This window comes from Rhineura floridana, chromosome 3 (assembly GCF_030035675.1).
Source record: "Rhineura floridana isolate rRhiFlo1 chromosome 3, rRhiFlo1.hap2, whole genome shotgun sequence".
NCBI classification, from domain to species: Eukaryota; Metazoa; Chordata; class Lepidosauria; order Squamata; family Rhineuridae; genus Rhineura; species Rhineura floridana.
This window is the reverse complement of record NC_084482.1, coordinates 226077935-226094407: the sequence shown is the minus strand read 5'-3', so window position 1 is coordinate 226094407 and position 16473 is coordinate 226077935. Positions and strand designations below refer to the sequence as shown.

At 45.8% G+C, this 16473-nt stretch overlaps 1 protein-coding gene across 1 annotated transcript; it reads right to left on the bottom strand.

Annotated features, from left to right (window-relative positions):
- Nucleotides 1–1278: 1278 nt before the first annotated feature.
- LOC133379081 (H-2 class II histocompatibility antigen, E-S beta chain-like) lies at nucleotides 1279–16105 on the bottom strand. Its single transcript, XM_061613692.1, has 6 exons — nucleotides 16022–16105; nucleotides 12720–12789; nucleotides 9251–9535; nucleotides 2998–3276; nucleotides 2695–2829; nucleotides 1279–1325 (listed from the first exon to the last, which is right to left on the bottom strand). Exons 1-6 carry the CDS (start codon nucleotides 16103–16105, stop codon nucleotides 1279–1281), a joined length of 900 nt encoding a protein of 299 aa, XP_061469676.1.
- Between the last annotated feature and the right edge of the window lie 368 nt (nucleotides 16106–16473).

The following is a 16473-nucleotide window of genomic DNA, read 5'->3' as shown; positions in this document are numbered from 1 at the left end:
GGGGACAGTTCCGAGGGCCAGATGGGAAGGCTGGGAGGGCCACAGTTGCCTCCCTCCCCCGGCTCTGATATTCCCCACCTCTGCCTTAAAGATGTCAACAGTAAAGTGTCACCACACTCTTTGGTGTTTAAAGAGTGAAGGTTTAAAGGGTCTCCAAAGGCAGCTCACAGAGGGGGCAAGAGACGTGCACGATAAAAATGAAAATGAAAAATAAACTTTTGTGAAATCAGGCAATCAACAAGTTAAATGCAGCAAATGCATCGAAGGGAGGCCTTCTTCCCCTTCTCCTCCCCTCCCAAAAAGAAAAACCAGAAGTGAAGCTGTTGAGACTGCTGATTGGGGGGATGCATTGATTGTCCTTCTCCAGCCTTCTTCTGCCCCCCCCCAAAAGCCCCCATACTCTCAGCCATGGAAACTTGCGAGAGAGCACAAAAGCGGCTTCTCCACATTGTGGGATCGTGACTGAGCAGCAAAGTCTAACTCATGAGCCCTGAAAAGCAGAGAAGGAAGGCGAGATGAGCTCATGGGGGTTGGAGAAAGGCGGGCGGTCCCTCCCAAAGGGTGTTTCATTGTGGATGTGCTCTGCGACATGCTCTTGACAGCATAATAGCGTGTTCGTGGTGGGTTTATTCTGCTTTTATTCGCTGTTCTGTGATGCTCCCCCAATGCATCCACATTATTGCTGTCCGGAGGGGCTTCCGGACAAGGATAGCAGGACAAAAATAAACCAGAACATTCGAAGTATGAGAAGTTCTGGGATGTCAGCAGGACGTTACAGGACATGCACTAGTTGGAAACTAAGCAGTGTGACGGCCCCAAACCTTCTGCAGGGAGAAACAGTATTGGAAGCTGGATCGCCTGTGACAACCTCAATAGCACCAGCAGCAGAAATCATCATGGATGCGCGATAGAGAGGCTGTCTGCAGGGCCCTTTAGTATTGTTCCATTCAATTGATTTAGAACAGACTTAGGGGGGCTATGAAGAGATGTGCTGAGGAGGTCAAAATGGCCCTGGTGAAGAAGATGGCTCCCTAGTCTACATAGGGGGAGGGCCCGGTACAACCCCATCTCTGCACCAGCCCCCCCACCAGAAGTCTGACCCTGGCCAGAGGTCCAGGGGGAGTGTAGGAGGGAGTGGGCAGAGGGGACCAGGGACCTCCTTTCCTCACTGCAAATGCTGCCCCCTGCCAACATCCCAGCTCCAGAGAGCGCCAGTGGTTGCAAAGGCAGCAGAGGCTGTTCCAGGGTCACCCCAAGGGGGGGGCTGGAGAGTGTCAATCAAAGAGCACGAGGGACGTCGGCTGGACTCTGAGGCACGGCCACCCCTGAAAGACACAGAAAGGCCCAGTCAGGTCCAAGAGCCCCTGCACCCAATCGCTGCACACACACAAACTGCCCCTCCTGGTGGCCAGGTGACAAATGGCCAATGAAGTGCGCAAGAAGAACAATTGCATGTGGGAGAAAAAAGGTCACACTCTTCTGTTCTGTGGCGAAGAAAGGTCGGGATGAAGTACATTTTAGGAAGGGACAGTCAGGAGCCACTGCACATAAACCAAAGCTCAGCTCCAGATCCTGCTCTGTGGGGGATCCTCCCCACGGAATCCCCTCCTCAGAGTGGTCTGTGGCAGCCTGCAGGCTCCGTCCCTTCAGGTTTCAAAGGGAGTCTTAAAAGGTCATCAGTGTTCCTGGGTTTTTCGTGGAAAGGCTTTATGGTCTATGCTGCTGCTCTGGGCTTGCTGTCGACCATTGAAACAATCTTCTTGGATTTCAATAGATTGTTTTTGTTGTAAATTGAATGGTGTGCTTCAGTGTTGATTCATGACAAAATTGCATAGGCTATACGCAGTCTTCAAAAGCAGCTTTTAAAAGATGTATTTTAAATTGTATTTGTTTTTAGTTGCTGTCAACCGCCCAGAGAGCTTCGGCTATGGGGCGGTATGCAAGTATAATAAATAAATAAATAAAATAAATATCAATGTATTTGCCTTCTAGTCTTTTTCCCCCCAAATGTTAAAGTTGAATGTTGAATGTTGAATACTTGAACTTTGTCTCTGTGTGTTGTCCGGGGAACCTCTGGCAGAGCATCTGAGCTTTGCATGCAGCCAGGCCCCTGGTTCAGTTACTAATGGCACCTCTAGGGACTCCCATCTGATATCTAAAGAGCTGCTGCCAGTCAGTGCCGACAGTACTGAGCTGGATTGCCCAATGGTCTGACTCACCATAAGGATGTGCCCCACAGTTGCCACTATTGGGGAGCCGCCTTGGGGGCCTTTTTTGGCACAGAAATAAACAAGAGTAATGGTCTTATGTTCTCTGTGCACCAGAATTCTGGGTCCGTTGTGGTCCAAATGCAGCCCCTTCGTGTGGGAGCAGTCCCCCTTTCATCTGAATGTTGGGGGGGGTTGATATCACTAGTCACCTTTTTATAACTTTGAGAGGCCCAGGCTGGATGTTTGTTTAAGGTGTCAATAACAAGAATCCTTTTGTTTTAAAGAAAGGGTTCCAAGTTCCCCAAAGCAGCTTACGGCATTCCTATAACATTTTTATAGTCCTGGGACAATTTAGTCCCCTAAATGTTCCAAAGTGCAATGCCATCTCCTTCCAGGACACCGGGCCCTCTCTAGAAGTGGGGCCCTCAGAGCATCTGCCGGGGGAGAGTCTCTGGGCAGGTCCATTCCCCCCCACACCCTCCACCTCCCCTAGCACTGATCTCACCACCTTTCTTGTTCTTCACACAGAGGAAGAGTCCGGGCGCCACAAAGACCAGCACCAGCACCAGCCCCACAATCCCCGTCCACATCTTGCTCAGGGCAGAGTCCGACTGCGGCTCTGAAGAAAGAAAAGGAAGAAAATAAGAAGCCAAAGGCCTAGAGGGAGAAGAGGCAGGCCTGGGATCAGCCCTCGGAGGCCGGGGTCCCAGGATGCTCCCCTCTTCGGCAGGAGACTGGGGAGATGGATCAGGGCTGGAAAGGTGTGGGAGGAACCCAAATCTCATACCCCACTGCACGGTGATGGGGCCCTTGAAGCTGGTGTGCTCCACCTGGCAGGCATAGACGTCTCTGCGCTTCGGCTGTGCCTCCAGCATCACCTCGATCTGGAAGGTCCAGTCCCCGTTCCGGGTGAGGTCTGTGGTCCACACTCTGGTCTCCTCCTCCCCGTTCCTGAACCACTTGATCTCGATCTTCGCGGGGTAAAAGCTGGCCACAGTGCAAATCAGCAAAGTGTTGTGGGACACAGAGTCATATTCTGTGGGGGTGATCGTCACCTTGGGCTGGACTGCAAGGGAAGCAGAGAAGATTGTGGAGGGAGTCAGAAGCGGAGAGAAGGAGAGGAGTGGAAGGAAAGTGTTGGAGAAAAATGAGAATATATGTTACCCTCAATCAAGTTCTTGTTTTTATTCTTCTTTTTTTTTTTAATAATTTTTATTCAAATTTTTCCAAAAACAAACAAAACAAAGTCAAAAAGACATAACAATACATCAACAAAAAATGAAAATAAAATAGTTGACTTCCGATTTGTCGCAGATCAGCTATAAGTATATAATATACATCAAACCTGTCCCTTAATGTATACATACAGAGTCCCTTTTCTCCATAGGCTGTCTTAATTAATCGTCAAATCCCAGTATCATCATTTTATTTTGATCTTTCAACAAAAAGTCTAAGAGAGGTTTCCATTCCTTAAGAAATGTATCTGTCGATTTTTCTCTAAGTAAACATGTCAATTTATCCATTTCTACTAAGTCCATTAATTTCAATAACCATTCTTCCATTGTTGGTGTTGATTCCATTTTCCACTTTTGTGCATATAATAATCTTGCTGCCGTAATCATATATAATATTATTCTTCCATATTTCTTTTCTATTTGTTTATCCATAAAACCCAATAAAAAAAATTCTGGTTTTGACTGAATATTTATCTTTAGAATTTTTTGCATCTTCCTACCTATCTGTGCCCAAAATGATTTTGCCTTTTTACATAACCACCACATATGATAAAATGATCCTTCTTGTTGTTTACATTTCCAACAAACATTAGAAACATTACTATACATTTTTGACAACTTTTCTGGAGTCATGTACCAACGGTACATCATTTTATAAAAATTTTCTTTAAGATTATAGCATAGTGTAAATTTCAAACCTTTTTTCCACATATTTTCCCATTGATCCATTTGTATGTTATGACCAAAATTTTTTGCCCACTTTACCATACACTCTTTTACTTGTTCTTCCTCCATATCCATTTTCAATAAGAGTTTATACATTTTCGCAATTATATTTTCATCATTTGTACACAATCCTATTTCAAAATCAGATTTACTTATTTCAAACCCATACATTTTCTTGTCCATTTTATATCTTTCTAACAATTGTAAATAGGCAAACCATTGAAAACTATATCCTTCCTTTGTCAGTTGTTCTCTCTCTTTCATTGTATATTCTCCATGTACATTTTCTAATAGTTCTTGATAAGTTAACCATTTCTCTTTTCCAGCCATTTCTCTTCTATAAAACGCTTCTTGACTTGAGACACATAATGGTATTTTCGAATAAAACCTTGGTTTATATCTATTCCATATTTTCAACAGAGGACGTCTTATGAAATGATTGTTAAAGTCTACATTTACTTTTACTTTGTCATACCATAGATATCCATGCCATCCCCACTTCAAATTATGGCCCTCCAAATCCAATAGTCTTTTATTCCTCAATAAAATCCATTCCTTTATCCAGACTAGACAGCAGGCAGCAAAATAAAGTCTCAGATTTGGTAATCCCAGTCCTCCTCTTTCTTTGGCATCTTGTAGTAGTTTAAATTTAACTCTTGGTTTTTTTCCTTGCCATACAAATTTAGAGATATCTTTTTGCCATTGTTTAAAAGGTAAATCAGAGGATATTACAGGTATTGTTTGAAACAAAAACATCATTCTCGGTAATACATTCATTTTTATCACAGATATTCTACCCATTAATGACAATTGTAGTTTATCCCATCTTAGCAAATCTTTCTTAATCTCTGTCCATAATTTTTCATAATTATTATGAAACAACTTTGAATTTTTATTTGTCATAATGATACCTAAATATTTCAACTTTTTCTCTATTGTAAAATCTGTCTTGTCCATTAACTCTTTCTGTTCCCTTAAAGTTAAATTTTTCACCAACATCTTTGTTTTTTGATTGTTGATCTTAAATCCTGCTAACGGTCCAAATTCTTTTAATTTGTCCATCAATACATTAATTCCTTCCAAAGGATTTTCTAGTACAATTATCAAATCATCAGCAAATGCTCTCAATTTATATTCTTCTTTTTTTATCTTTAATCCCGAAATTCTTTTATCTTGCCTTATATCTCTAAGCAGCACTTCTAAGACCAAAATATTCTTGTTGTTGTTGTTGTTACTTGTTGCATTTATATACTTCCCCATAGCCGAAGCTCTCTGGGCGGTTTACAAAAATTACAAATATTAAAAACAAACATACAGATTTAAAACCATACCAAATTAAAACCCATAAAAACCAATAGGCAAGTTAAAACACATGCTGTTAAAATGCTGTTAAAATGCCTGGGAGAAGAGGAAAGTCTTGACCTGGCACCAAAAAGATAACAGTGTTGGCACCAGGCGCACCTCATCAAGAACATCATTCCATAATTTGGGGGCCACCACTGAGAATTTATTTATTTATTTATTTAATTAAGCTTATATACTGCCCGACTAGCAACAGCTCTCTGGGCGGTGAACATATTCTGTTCAGAATATTTTGGGACAAATGGGACAAAAAAGAGAAGGCCCTCTCCCTTGTTGCTGTCCTCCTAGCTTCCCCCGGAGTAGGCATCCGGAGGAGGGCTTTTGATGTTGAGTGTAGTGTACATGTGGGTTCGTGTCGGGAGAGGCGGTCCATCAGGTATTGTGGTCCCAAGCTGGTGGCCATGGGCATTTCCTACTGGACCTGTTAACAAGACAAATGGGACAAATCCAGGATGCTGAAGTGCAACAGTACTTTCCCCCAGGTGTTTTTTGCCCCAAAATGCAGGCCATGGAGGTTCCAGTCCGAAGACAAAAATCCACCTGTAAAAAGAAAAAAAAAGGGAGGAAGAGAAACCTCCCTTAGGCACCGGTGATAAAAACACACAAACACAGAATCATAGAATAGTAGAGTTGGAAGGGACCTATGAAGCTATCAAGTCCAACCTCCTGCTCAATGCAGGAAACCAAATCAACGCATTTCCGACAGATGGCTGTCCAGCTGCCTCTTGAAGGCCTCCAGTGTCGCCTACTACCTCTCTAGGTCATTGGTTTCATTTGGAAACTATACTTCTTTTAATGCAGCCTAATATAGCATTTGCCTTTTTTGCAGCCACATTGCACTGTTGGCTCATATTCAGCTTGTGATCAACGACAATTCCAAGATCCTTCTCACATGTCGTATTGCTGAGCCAAGTATCCCCCATCTTATAACTGTGCATTTGGTTTCTTTTTCCTAAGTGTAAAGCTTTGCATTTATCCCTGTTGAATTTCATTCTGTTGTTTTCAGCCCAATGCTCCAGCCTGTCAAGGTCCCTTTGAATTTTGTTTCTGTCTTCCACGGTATTAGCTATGCCCCCCCCCCCAATTTTGTATCATCTGCAAATTTGATAAGCATGCTTTGTACCTCCTCATCCAAATCATTAATAAAAAAATGTTAAAGAGCACTGGGCCCAGTACCAAGCCCTGTGATACCCAATTGCTACTTCTGCCCAGTTTGAGAAGGAAAGTGAAACATTTTGTAGTTACATAACAGACCGACATAAACATTAATAAGACATTAACAAACCACCAAATTCTTCTTCATTGGTCATGACTTGGCTGAAAAGAGTTAACAGGTGACACAGCTGATGAAAATTGCATTACTTTCTGAAAAGGTAAATTTGGCTTTCCTTGAATAGACCCGTTAAGGCATTATGAGAACAGTAACAAGATCCAGGGCCTTTTCGGTGGTGGCCCCCGAATTATGGAATGCCCTCCCAGATGAGATATGCCTGGCGCCTTCCCTGTCATCTTTCTGGCGCCAGGTAAAAACCCACCTCTTCACCCAGGCATTTTAATGTATTTTATGCTTTTAATTTTATTTATTTTATTTCTAGTTTTCTTTTACTTTGTTTATATAATGTTTTATATTGTTTGCGCAATACACACTTGCTGTATTTTAAATATTGTGGTTTTATCATGTTGTACACCGCCCTGGGAGCTGCTAGCTATAGGGCAGTTTAGAAATGCAACTAAATAAATAAATAAATAAATAAATAAATAAATAATGTTCTTAAATATCTTTGTTTCTTTAACCAGATGAATGAAAAAAAACATTCTAGCAAGTTAGATTGCATCATAGAGACCCTTCAAAGAGAGGGAGAGAGATTTTACTTACATTGCCTCTTTAGCATCAGAGAGCTGGAGTTACTAACATCTGTTTTCCTTCCTTTAATTAAATACTAAATGTGGGTCACTGAAATCCTCTCCGCCTCCACGCTAGAATTTTGCTTCTGCTGCCCTGAGGCTGAACTCTTCAGGTTATACCTGGCTATTTTGGGGTTGGCTAAGCTTGTGGGCCACATCCAGCCCCCCAAACATTTCCATGTGGGGGGGCCCAAGAGCACTCCCCCCCCCAGCTCTGGCCACTTCTGCTGGCTCCTGTCCCTTCCCCTCTCCTCTTTCTGAGACCTTCTTGCAAAGTCAGATGCCCCAGAAGGAGAAGGGTGGGCCCTTTCCTTCCCCCTCATTTGTTCACCCCATTGCATGTGATGGGGAGGAAATCCTCCTCTTCCCCCCTCACATGCTCCTCTCCTGACTGACAGAAAAGTGTGGGGCTCCCTGAATTGTGGTGTGGACTGTGGGTGTGATGAGTGTGTATTGCGCTTGTGCATGAGGCATACGACATCCCCCCCCCCCAGGCTGGGTGACCCTCAATATTGCCCTTGAGCCAAAAATGGTAACCACCCTCCCTCGGACTAAATCATACTCTCTGCAGAGTCATTGTAATCCATGGACAAGTCTCTGGATTTCAGTGGGTCTACTGTGAGTATTATTATTTATCATTATTTATATATTTATTTCATTTATGGGCACGTTTAGCCTCGAGAAGAGAAGACCAAGGGGAGATAAGATGTCACTCTTCCAATATTTGAAAGGTTGCCGGGAGGTGGTGGGCTCTTCCACACTGGAAGCCTTCAAGAGGCAGCTGGACAGGCACCTGTTGGGTATGCTTTGATTTGGATTCCTGCATTGAGCAGGGGTTGGACTAGATGTCCTTAGAGGACACTTCCAACTCTGCTATTCGTTGATTCTTTGATTCTATGAATTGCTTCCCATGAGGCACCTAAAACAGTTATATATATATTATATATATAAAACAGTTAAAACAACTGCACAGATACATTCTTAAACAAAGAATTTTAAAAAACAGTTTAAAACAAGAAGGCATTCATAAAATCAATTCAAATCCAGAGAGATCTTAACTGGGATAATGATTTTAGCAGGCTTTTTTGAAAGAGGAATTGTCTTTTGCAGGCGCCCAGAAGGCTTAGTTGTGTCTGACGCAGGACTTAGTTGGGGAAATGCATTTACTAGAAATCAGTGCCATTTTGTTGCAGAAAGGGACAAAATATACATAAAGTAGAAAATAATGGCGGGCAGCTTCTGTAACATGCCTGGCCAGCCTCCCCTGAAGTAGTACAAAATGTGATTTTTAAAATAAGAAAGGGGGCGTCAAGGTGAACAGATTCCTCATAATGGCTCAGAGGCTGCCCTGAGGGGGTCTGTTAGCTGCTGCCCTCCGCCATCTGTCAGGGTGTAGTCATCCAGGGTTTGTGTGTGTGTGTCTGAGACCCCTTACTTCTTTGGGAGCAGGGTCCCAGCAGGGTCCCTATGTCTCCAGCATCCTGAGAGCCAATCAGCACGAAAGGGGAGTCTGTTAGCCACTGAGCAGAGTCTTCTAACATGCTTCCTGGTCCTTTCTTGCCTATATTGGAACCCATCAGAGTGAAAGGAGGTGAGTCAGCCACTAAGAAGACTCTTCCCAGTAGCTAACACTCTCCACTTTCCTGTTTATTGGCTTGTAGGGGCATCTGTTGTTGTGGGAGGAGGGGTTAACAGGGATCTCCCGAGGGGGGGGGAGCAGAGTCAGGGCTGGGGAAAGCCATCGCCCCCCCACCCCTCAGGGCCCTCCCCCTTCCCCTGCCACCACTGTCCCCCACCCCCTCTCGGGCTCACCATGACGGGTGTGGGCGAAGTGCCCGTCGAACTCATAGTTGTTCCGGCAGAAGCACTCCACTTCGGCCATCTCGCGCCGCAGCCGCTCCTTGTTCTGGTTCCACACTCCGGCGGCGCTCTCGCCCAGCTTGGCCACGGCCACGTATCTCCCGAGGTCGCTGTCGAAGCGGAAGAACTCCAGCCGGTCCCACAAGTACCTCTGCAGGTAGCGGATGCGCAGCGTCCCATTGGTGGCAGTGGCGGGGAAGAAGTGGCACTCGCACTTCGTCTGGATGAGGAAATGCTCTGGGGGGAGGAGAGGATGGGTCAGGCGGGGATGGGGTGAGACACCCCCGCACACCCCCTCCCTGGCAAAGGAAATGGACCCCCCCACAGCCCCCTGTTGTTCTCCCCGGCGAGGATCTTTCTAAGTCGGGTCTTCGCCCTGATCCCTGTTTGGCTTCTTTTGTTTGTGTTCCAGAAGGAAGATAGAGTTAGAGTCCTCCAGCTGGCTAGGCTTGCCTCCCTTTACCTGTGCTCCTCTCTACCTAACTTCCTTCTGTTGTAACTGATATGCTCAGGGAAGCTGACCTGCCCCTCCTTCCTTCACCTTCTTCGACTGTCCGAAAGAGAGGAGCAGGGCTGGTGCCAGAGGGTGGCCAGGTTGGGCCCTGGCCGAGGGCCCCTGCAGGCCGGAGGGCCCCCCAAAGGGCTCCTCCTTAGGGTGGTGCTCCCATTCCATGATCCACGGCAGTGTCGCATCCTGACCCTGCCGTGGATCATAGAGACGGAGCTCCAAGGCACCCCCCCAATACAGACAGCATGGGCTTCAGTAAACCCACATGCATACCCCATCTACCTCTCCTGTCAGTGTGAATGTTGTGTGCACTGTGCGTGCACGTCATCTGCCGGAGAAGCGACCATTTTGAATCTGATCGATAATTTAGGATTGGGTCGGATTGAAGAGAACGCCGAAGGGTTCTGTACAATTCGGAAGCGTCCAGATAACGGTCAAATTACAGCCACCCCCTTAGCCCTGCAACTTTGGCTTGAACGGTTTCCTTCGAAGGTAGAGCGCCTAAGCACACTTTATGTGTCCCTTTAACTATACATCCCAACTCCCGGAGGCTTAAGCTCCCCTCCGCCGGAGGTCACTCAGAGCTGAACCCTTTGTCCAGCAATCCAAGGAGGAGGTCGCATAAGGTTGACTGGCAGAAGGCTAACGCAGCTGAATAACCGCAGTTCAACAGGGGCAGCTTCTCCATCACTGCATTTCCATGCCAGGAAATTCTGACGTGCCTCATGCCAGATCAGATTATTTTCGTCCCTCAAACCCAGGATTAGGATTATCTACTTTGGCAGGATCTCTAGAAGAGGTATGCCTTTGCTATCCACTATGTATTTCTATAAATAAAATAGCTTTTCTTATTTTACTAAGTCTTAAGTCTCAGTGATCTAAATGAAGGGTAAAAGCCTGCCACTTAGGTAAATACACACAGGGGCACACACGCATTTCAGACTGTTGACGATCTCTGCATGTATATATACAAATTTACATAAAAGGAGAGGCAGTGTAGTGTAGTGTGACCTGGGAGGCCGGGATTCAAATCCTGCCCCCCACCCACCCACACTCAGCCACATGAAGCTCACGGGGTGGTCTTGAGGATAAGACACTGTCTCTCAGCCCAACCTACTCACAGGATTGTTGTGATGATAAAATGGGGGAGGGACAGACCCATGTATACCCCATTGAGCTCCAGGGAGGAAAGTGGGGGGGGGCATTAATGTAAAAATAAATCAATATTAGAGGGGGGGTTGTTGTTGCTGAGAGAGTGTGGCTTGCAACATAGTCTAGAGTGAGAAGCAGTGGGGTGTTGGGAGGCTCTGACACCCTAATTTTTTCTGGCCTCCCTAAATATTTTTCCAAAAAATAAAGAATTAAATTTATTACAGGAAAAAAAATCTGGCCCCTCTACTTCTTTTCTGTGACTTTTAGGCTGCCTCTACGCCTGGAGCCCCCCCTTCTTTTACAGGTTTGTAAGAGGGGCTGGATTTCCACCCCACATCAGAATGCTGTAGCAGCGGATCCTTTATACTGTCTGGGGGTTTGGCTGGATGACTTTCGAGGTCCTTTCCAGGACTGACAGAGGAATAAAAGATACCCTCTATCTTTCAGGGCAGTTCCTGGGTAAAGGGGGGTGTTTTCTAAGCCTGTGGTTGATGATTGTGAATAAGGCCGGGGGGGGGGATCAGGAGCGCTGCAGCTGATAAATGATGCTCCGCCCTTTTAGAGCACAGTAGAGGTCTGGAGGAAGGTGTGGGGCAGCCCAGACGGGGAGGGCCAGGTGGGTTGGGGGGTCCTCGCTCAGTGATGGGAACACCTGTTCTGCATGCAGAAGATCCCTGGTTCAGAGTCCCCCCCCCCCCGCATCTGCAGGAGGCAGGGCTTGGAAAGAGGACCCTTCTCTGCCATAGATCCTGGACAGCCGCAGCTGCCAGTCCGTGCAGGCAGCCCCGTACTAGACAGGCAGATAGCTTGACTCGTATGAGGCAGCTTCCTGGTTCCTATGACCCCAAGCAAATGTGGGGGGGGGGTTTAGGCAATTAGGGGAGGGATCCCATGGGGGGGAGAGCAGGCCCGTAGGTTCAGGGGGGAGATTTTTTCTGTAATAAATTAAAGGGGCACCCCCGCCACGGAACTTGGGGGAGGCTGATGGGGGGAGGCAGGCTCAGGTTCCTTGAAGAGGGGAGGGCTCTGCCCCACTTTCACTGGGGGGTTCCTCATTGCTGAGAAGGGGCAGCTAGAAGACGTTGATGCTGCTGGAAGATTATAGCGATTAATTTTATGGAGTTACTAATTTGTTAATGGCGCATACGATGCAGAAGTTGGTTCCTAGTTCCCAGTTCCTTACTTGCTTAAAAGTTCAAAACACTAAAAAAAGAAGAAAAGTTGACAGCTACAACTTCAAGCCAAAGTTAACATGTCTCTGAACCCCAAAATATATGTTGGGGTACCCTGTATGATATATCGCTGTGATCGGGGGACTCTCCCCGTCAAGAATAACAATACACTTATGCAATCAAAATCATCAGGCTGCTGATATTATCATAAATACATAATGATGTCATAAACTCATAAAAAATAAGGAACTCGGGGTGCCCACCCCAAAATCTGCTCTGGGCCAGGACAAATCATATCCCCTAGGAAAGGGGAGGGTGTCCTCTATGAGATGCCACTGCGTCCCGCCTGGCCCAGAGCTTTTTATAGGGCAATATTTGGGGTTACTTGTAAGGCGCCTTGGAAGAATCGAAAGGTGCAATATAAATAATTGCAATAAATAAGCAAATGAAAAAATACCTGTCTTTCCCACCCCCAAAAACCCTGAGCAGAGTGGGAGGAGGATGCTACCCCCTTCTCCACTTCCCACTGATGTTGGGGGGGTCTCTGGAAGGACTTTTCTCTCCTCCCCAAAATGGGATCTCTGCTCACCTGGAGGCTCCTCCACGCCCAGCACCTGCGGAGGGGAGACCAGCACCGCCAGCACCGCCACCAACCAATGCTGAACAGAGGAGAGCTAGTATTTCATGTGATTTGGAAACTATACTTCTGTTAACTTCTGTTAATGCAGCCTAAGATAGCATTGGCCTGTTTTACAGCCACATCGCACTGTTGGTTCATATCCAGCTTGTGAGTATGAACAAAAATTCCAAGTGTGCTGGGCCCAGGACAGAGCCCTGAAGTGCCCCCCCTTGTTGTCTCCTTCCAGATTGAGAAGGAACCATTGATAAGCACTCTTTGAGTACAATTGTGTAGCCGCCCAGCCCACATTTAGCTAGCTCACTAATCAGAATAACATGGGGCACTATGTCAAAAGCTTTGCCGAAGTTGAGATATATTATATCCACAGCATTCCCACAGTCTACCAGGAAGGTTACCCAATCAAAAAACGAACTAAGATTAGTCTGGCAAGATTTCTTCTTGATAAATCCTTGCTGGCTTCTAGTAATCACTGCATTGTTTTCAAGGTGCTTACAAACTGACCGCTTTATAATCTGCTCCAGAATTTTCCCAGGGATTGATTTCAGGCTGACTGGTCTGGAGTTCCAAGGTGCCTTGTTAGGATCCCACCTGCTGCCACCACCTGTCAGGTCCCACCAGTCCGGATCCTGGTTTTTATTTGTTCTCTCACAGGCTCTAGCACAGATCTCACAAGATCCCACTGCTAGGCAGCACCACCAGCCACTCCCTATTTCACAATATTGCCTTGGAACTTTGCCTTAGTCTCCTTCTGGATGGGTTGATTCCATAAAGGAAGCCACAGACCTGAACTTACAAGATCTGAACAGGGTGGTTCACAACAGATGCTCTTGGAGGTCGCTGATTCATAGGGTGGCCATAAGTCATAGTCTACTTGGAGGCACATAACAACAACAACATCCCTAGACCTGAGAATCTTTGGTGGGATTTTTCTCTTTTGATCTGCCATTGTGGATATCTCCTAAGTTCAGAGAAGTGCTTAGGGTGTGCGTTGGTCAGCACAGTGTTTGGCAAGTGGAGCTCTGCAGGGCCACGAGATTGAAAGGGAACTCGGGTGAACCCTGTGCATTCATTAAAAGGAGATTGTCCAGATTATTTCATCACCTTTTCCCCTACACTGACCCCTGTCAAGAGTATGGAACGTCTTCACTGAGTTCTCAAAAACATGTTTTCTCCCACCTGTGCTCCTGCGCCTCGAGCCACACAGAGACTCCAGGCAATGTTTCTCTCCTTATAATTATCATTTTTCTTGCCAAAGATCCAAGGATTTACCCAAAGATTGCCTGTGAGACCAATTGCATGAACACCAGAATCAAGGGCAAGGTAATTCCTTGAATTCTGCCTGCAAAGTTTGGTGCCTAACGTATCTCCTGGGCTATTGAGAGCCTGTCTTTTCCATCTCGCATGATCATGAGATTGTTTGAGCCCTTTAGGCAGAGTCTATGAAGGAACCACTGTGTGATAATTTTATCAGCTTTTTTTAATACATACAGTAACTTTGAGCAATTTTCCTTTCCTCAACGCCAACTTCTGCTGTTATTTCGTCAGATTTTTTCCTTTTGTTTCATAGACTCTACTGATTCCCCTCGAGCCTAACAACTGTTGTTGTTTTTACAGAATCAGGCAACATCTTCATTCTGCTTGTGCCGGCCTGCCCATTCTGCTCCGACAATTCCAGCTTCCAGATCCTGCAACATGACTTTTTCCTTATGCTGTTTGTTCCAACATGCCCTCACACTGCAGTGCACCCAAGAGGGCGTCTCCCACTTTACTCCTTACTGGCCCTCCATTCATTCCTTTTCCCTCCTCTCTGGCCTAACTGCCCCCAACTGCCCCCTTTCCCCACATTCCAGCCCCCTTAGCAACTGTTGCCAAGGCTACTAAAAACTGCCTCACCCTTAATTAATAACATTTAGTTTCCCCCTATTTTCCTCCCGGCAACTAGTCTGGATGAGATGCTTGTTTCACGTTTCTGTTTCAGATTTAACATATTTCAAAAGTGTTAACGTTTCTATTCAATACAAACCTGGGTTACTCTTTGTAGGCCCAGAACAAGAGGTTGTGTGTTGAAGAACAGGTGAAGACACAGCTGCGTAGGACAATGAAAGTCACCACAAGAACAAAAGCAGTGAGATGGTTTTGTCTTGTTGCAGTTTATTTTATTTCTAATTCAATTTATATCTCGCCCTTATATCCTCCTAGAAGGAACCTAGGGTGGCAAACAAAAACACCAAAAACACTTTAAAACATTTTAAAAACAAAAGGCTTTAAAACGTAATAAAACAAAACATCTTTAAAAAGATCTTTAAAAAACAAATTTCCAAAGCAACATATTGGAAACGGATTTGCCCACAGCTGGACGCATCTCCCTTTCCCACTGCTTTTAGGACCGCCCACAGCAAAGTACTGGGCCAATCCTCATGTCTGCCTCAGCCTACAGCAAAGGGTTTTGATTGGACACACCTGGAATGGCAACAGGGTTGATGTCCAATGAGTAGTGAAGTCCGCATGAAGCTGACTTCAAGGTAAAATGTGCTCAGTCTCCAATTTCCCAGGCTTTGGAGTAAAAAGGGGCAGAAATTGGGTAACATTGTGTGCCCCTGCTTTCAGAAAACAGAGGTGGAGACTCATTGAAACCAGTACAGCTGCAAGTGTGTCTCCACGCTGAGCTCCAGCCCAGCCCATAATAACTGGAGACAATTTTTCATGCTGCCATTGCCCATTACTACAAGAAGGCTCCTTCCAAGGACCCCACCTGCCCTATGGGGAGGAAGGAGAGAGGGAGGGAGGCTGGCAAAGGCAGCGTCAAGGGGGCCTGCTCCACTCAGACTGTCCCCTCACCCCACAGGGCCAGGTTGACATCTTACATCATTTATTCACTGTGGTATTTTGAAGTGAGAAACCACCATGGGTACCTTGGCAGAAAGGCATCATAGAAATATGTAAATAAATGTAAATGAATCATAGGCCAGGGAAGAATTATTCCTTCCCTTGTTTGTAATAAAAGTTGTTTTGCATGTGCTGACTTCCAGACTCCCTTCCCAGAGTGTGAGCTTGTAGTGTGGCCTCCCATGGCCTGAATTAAAAAAGAATTCAACACTCATTTTCCTGCTTTCCATTCACCAGTTGCACGCCTCTCTCCTCCTTCTCCGCTTAACTGCCACTCTCCTGCCCCCAAACACCCCCATCGCCCTGGACACGGTTGCTTGGAACTCTGCAGGCTCTCCTGAACAAGAGTTTGACTCAGAAACTACCATGAGGGGGATGTGAATGCAGGCGGATGAGGGCTGAGTGGCAAAATTCTGGTTGAGGTCCCACGGTTTGATCTGAAGGCCCATGACGGCATCACCTTGATGAAGTTAAGCGGGTCTGCATCTGGTCAGTGCCATGATGGTGTAATGAAATGAGATATAGTTTGGGAACTGTAGTATGTAGTGTTAATTTGACACAGCAGAGAATGAGTTAACCTGACCTAAGATAGAAACAGCAGAAAACAAAAATTCCTAATGGTGCCTGTGAAGGCTGAATGTTCTGTTAGCTTGTTCATCCCATGTAACAAGATACTATGTAGAGACTGAGCTAAGAATGCATTGTGCCTGGGGGAGGTAGGAACAGCACAAGGAGCGCTCAAGGTTAGAATGCTAGCTCAATGCAAAGACAATGAAGCACATTGAAGAGATACAAGCAAGAAGGGAGGGGCTGTCTT

Excerpts from the sequence above, each read along its gene's own strand:
- LOC133379081 (XM_061613692.1), bottom strand. The coding sequence starts at position 16,105 with ATGGGCCTTCAGATCAAACCGTGGGACCTCAACCAGAATTTTGCCACT. Across the intron at positions 9,536-12,719 it reads GGGCGTGGAGGAGCCTCCAG|AGCATTTCCTCATCCAGACG; the intron begins GTGAGCAGAGAT and ends TCCTCCCCCCAG. Across the intron at positions 1,326-2,694 it reads TGAGATCAGTGCTAGGGGAG|GGGTGGCCGTGCCTCAGAGT; the intron begins GTGGAGGGTGTG and ends TGTGTCTTTCAG.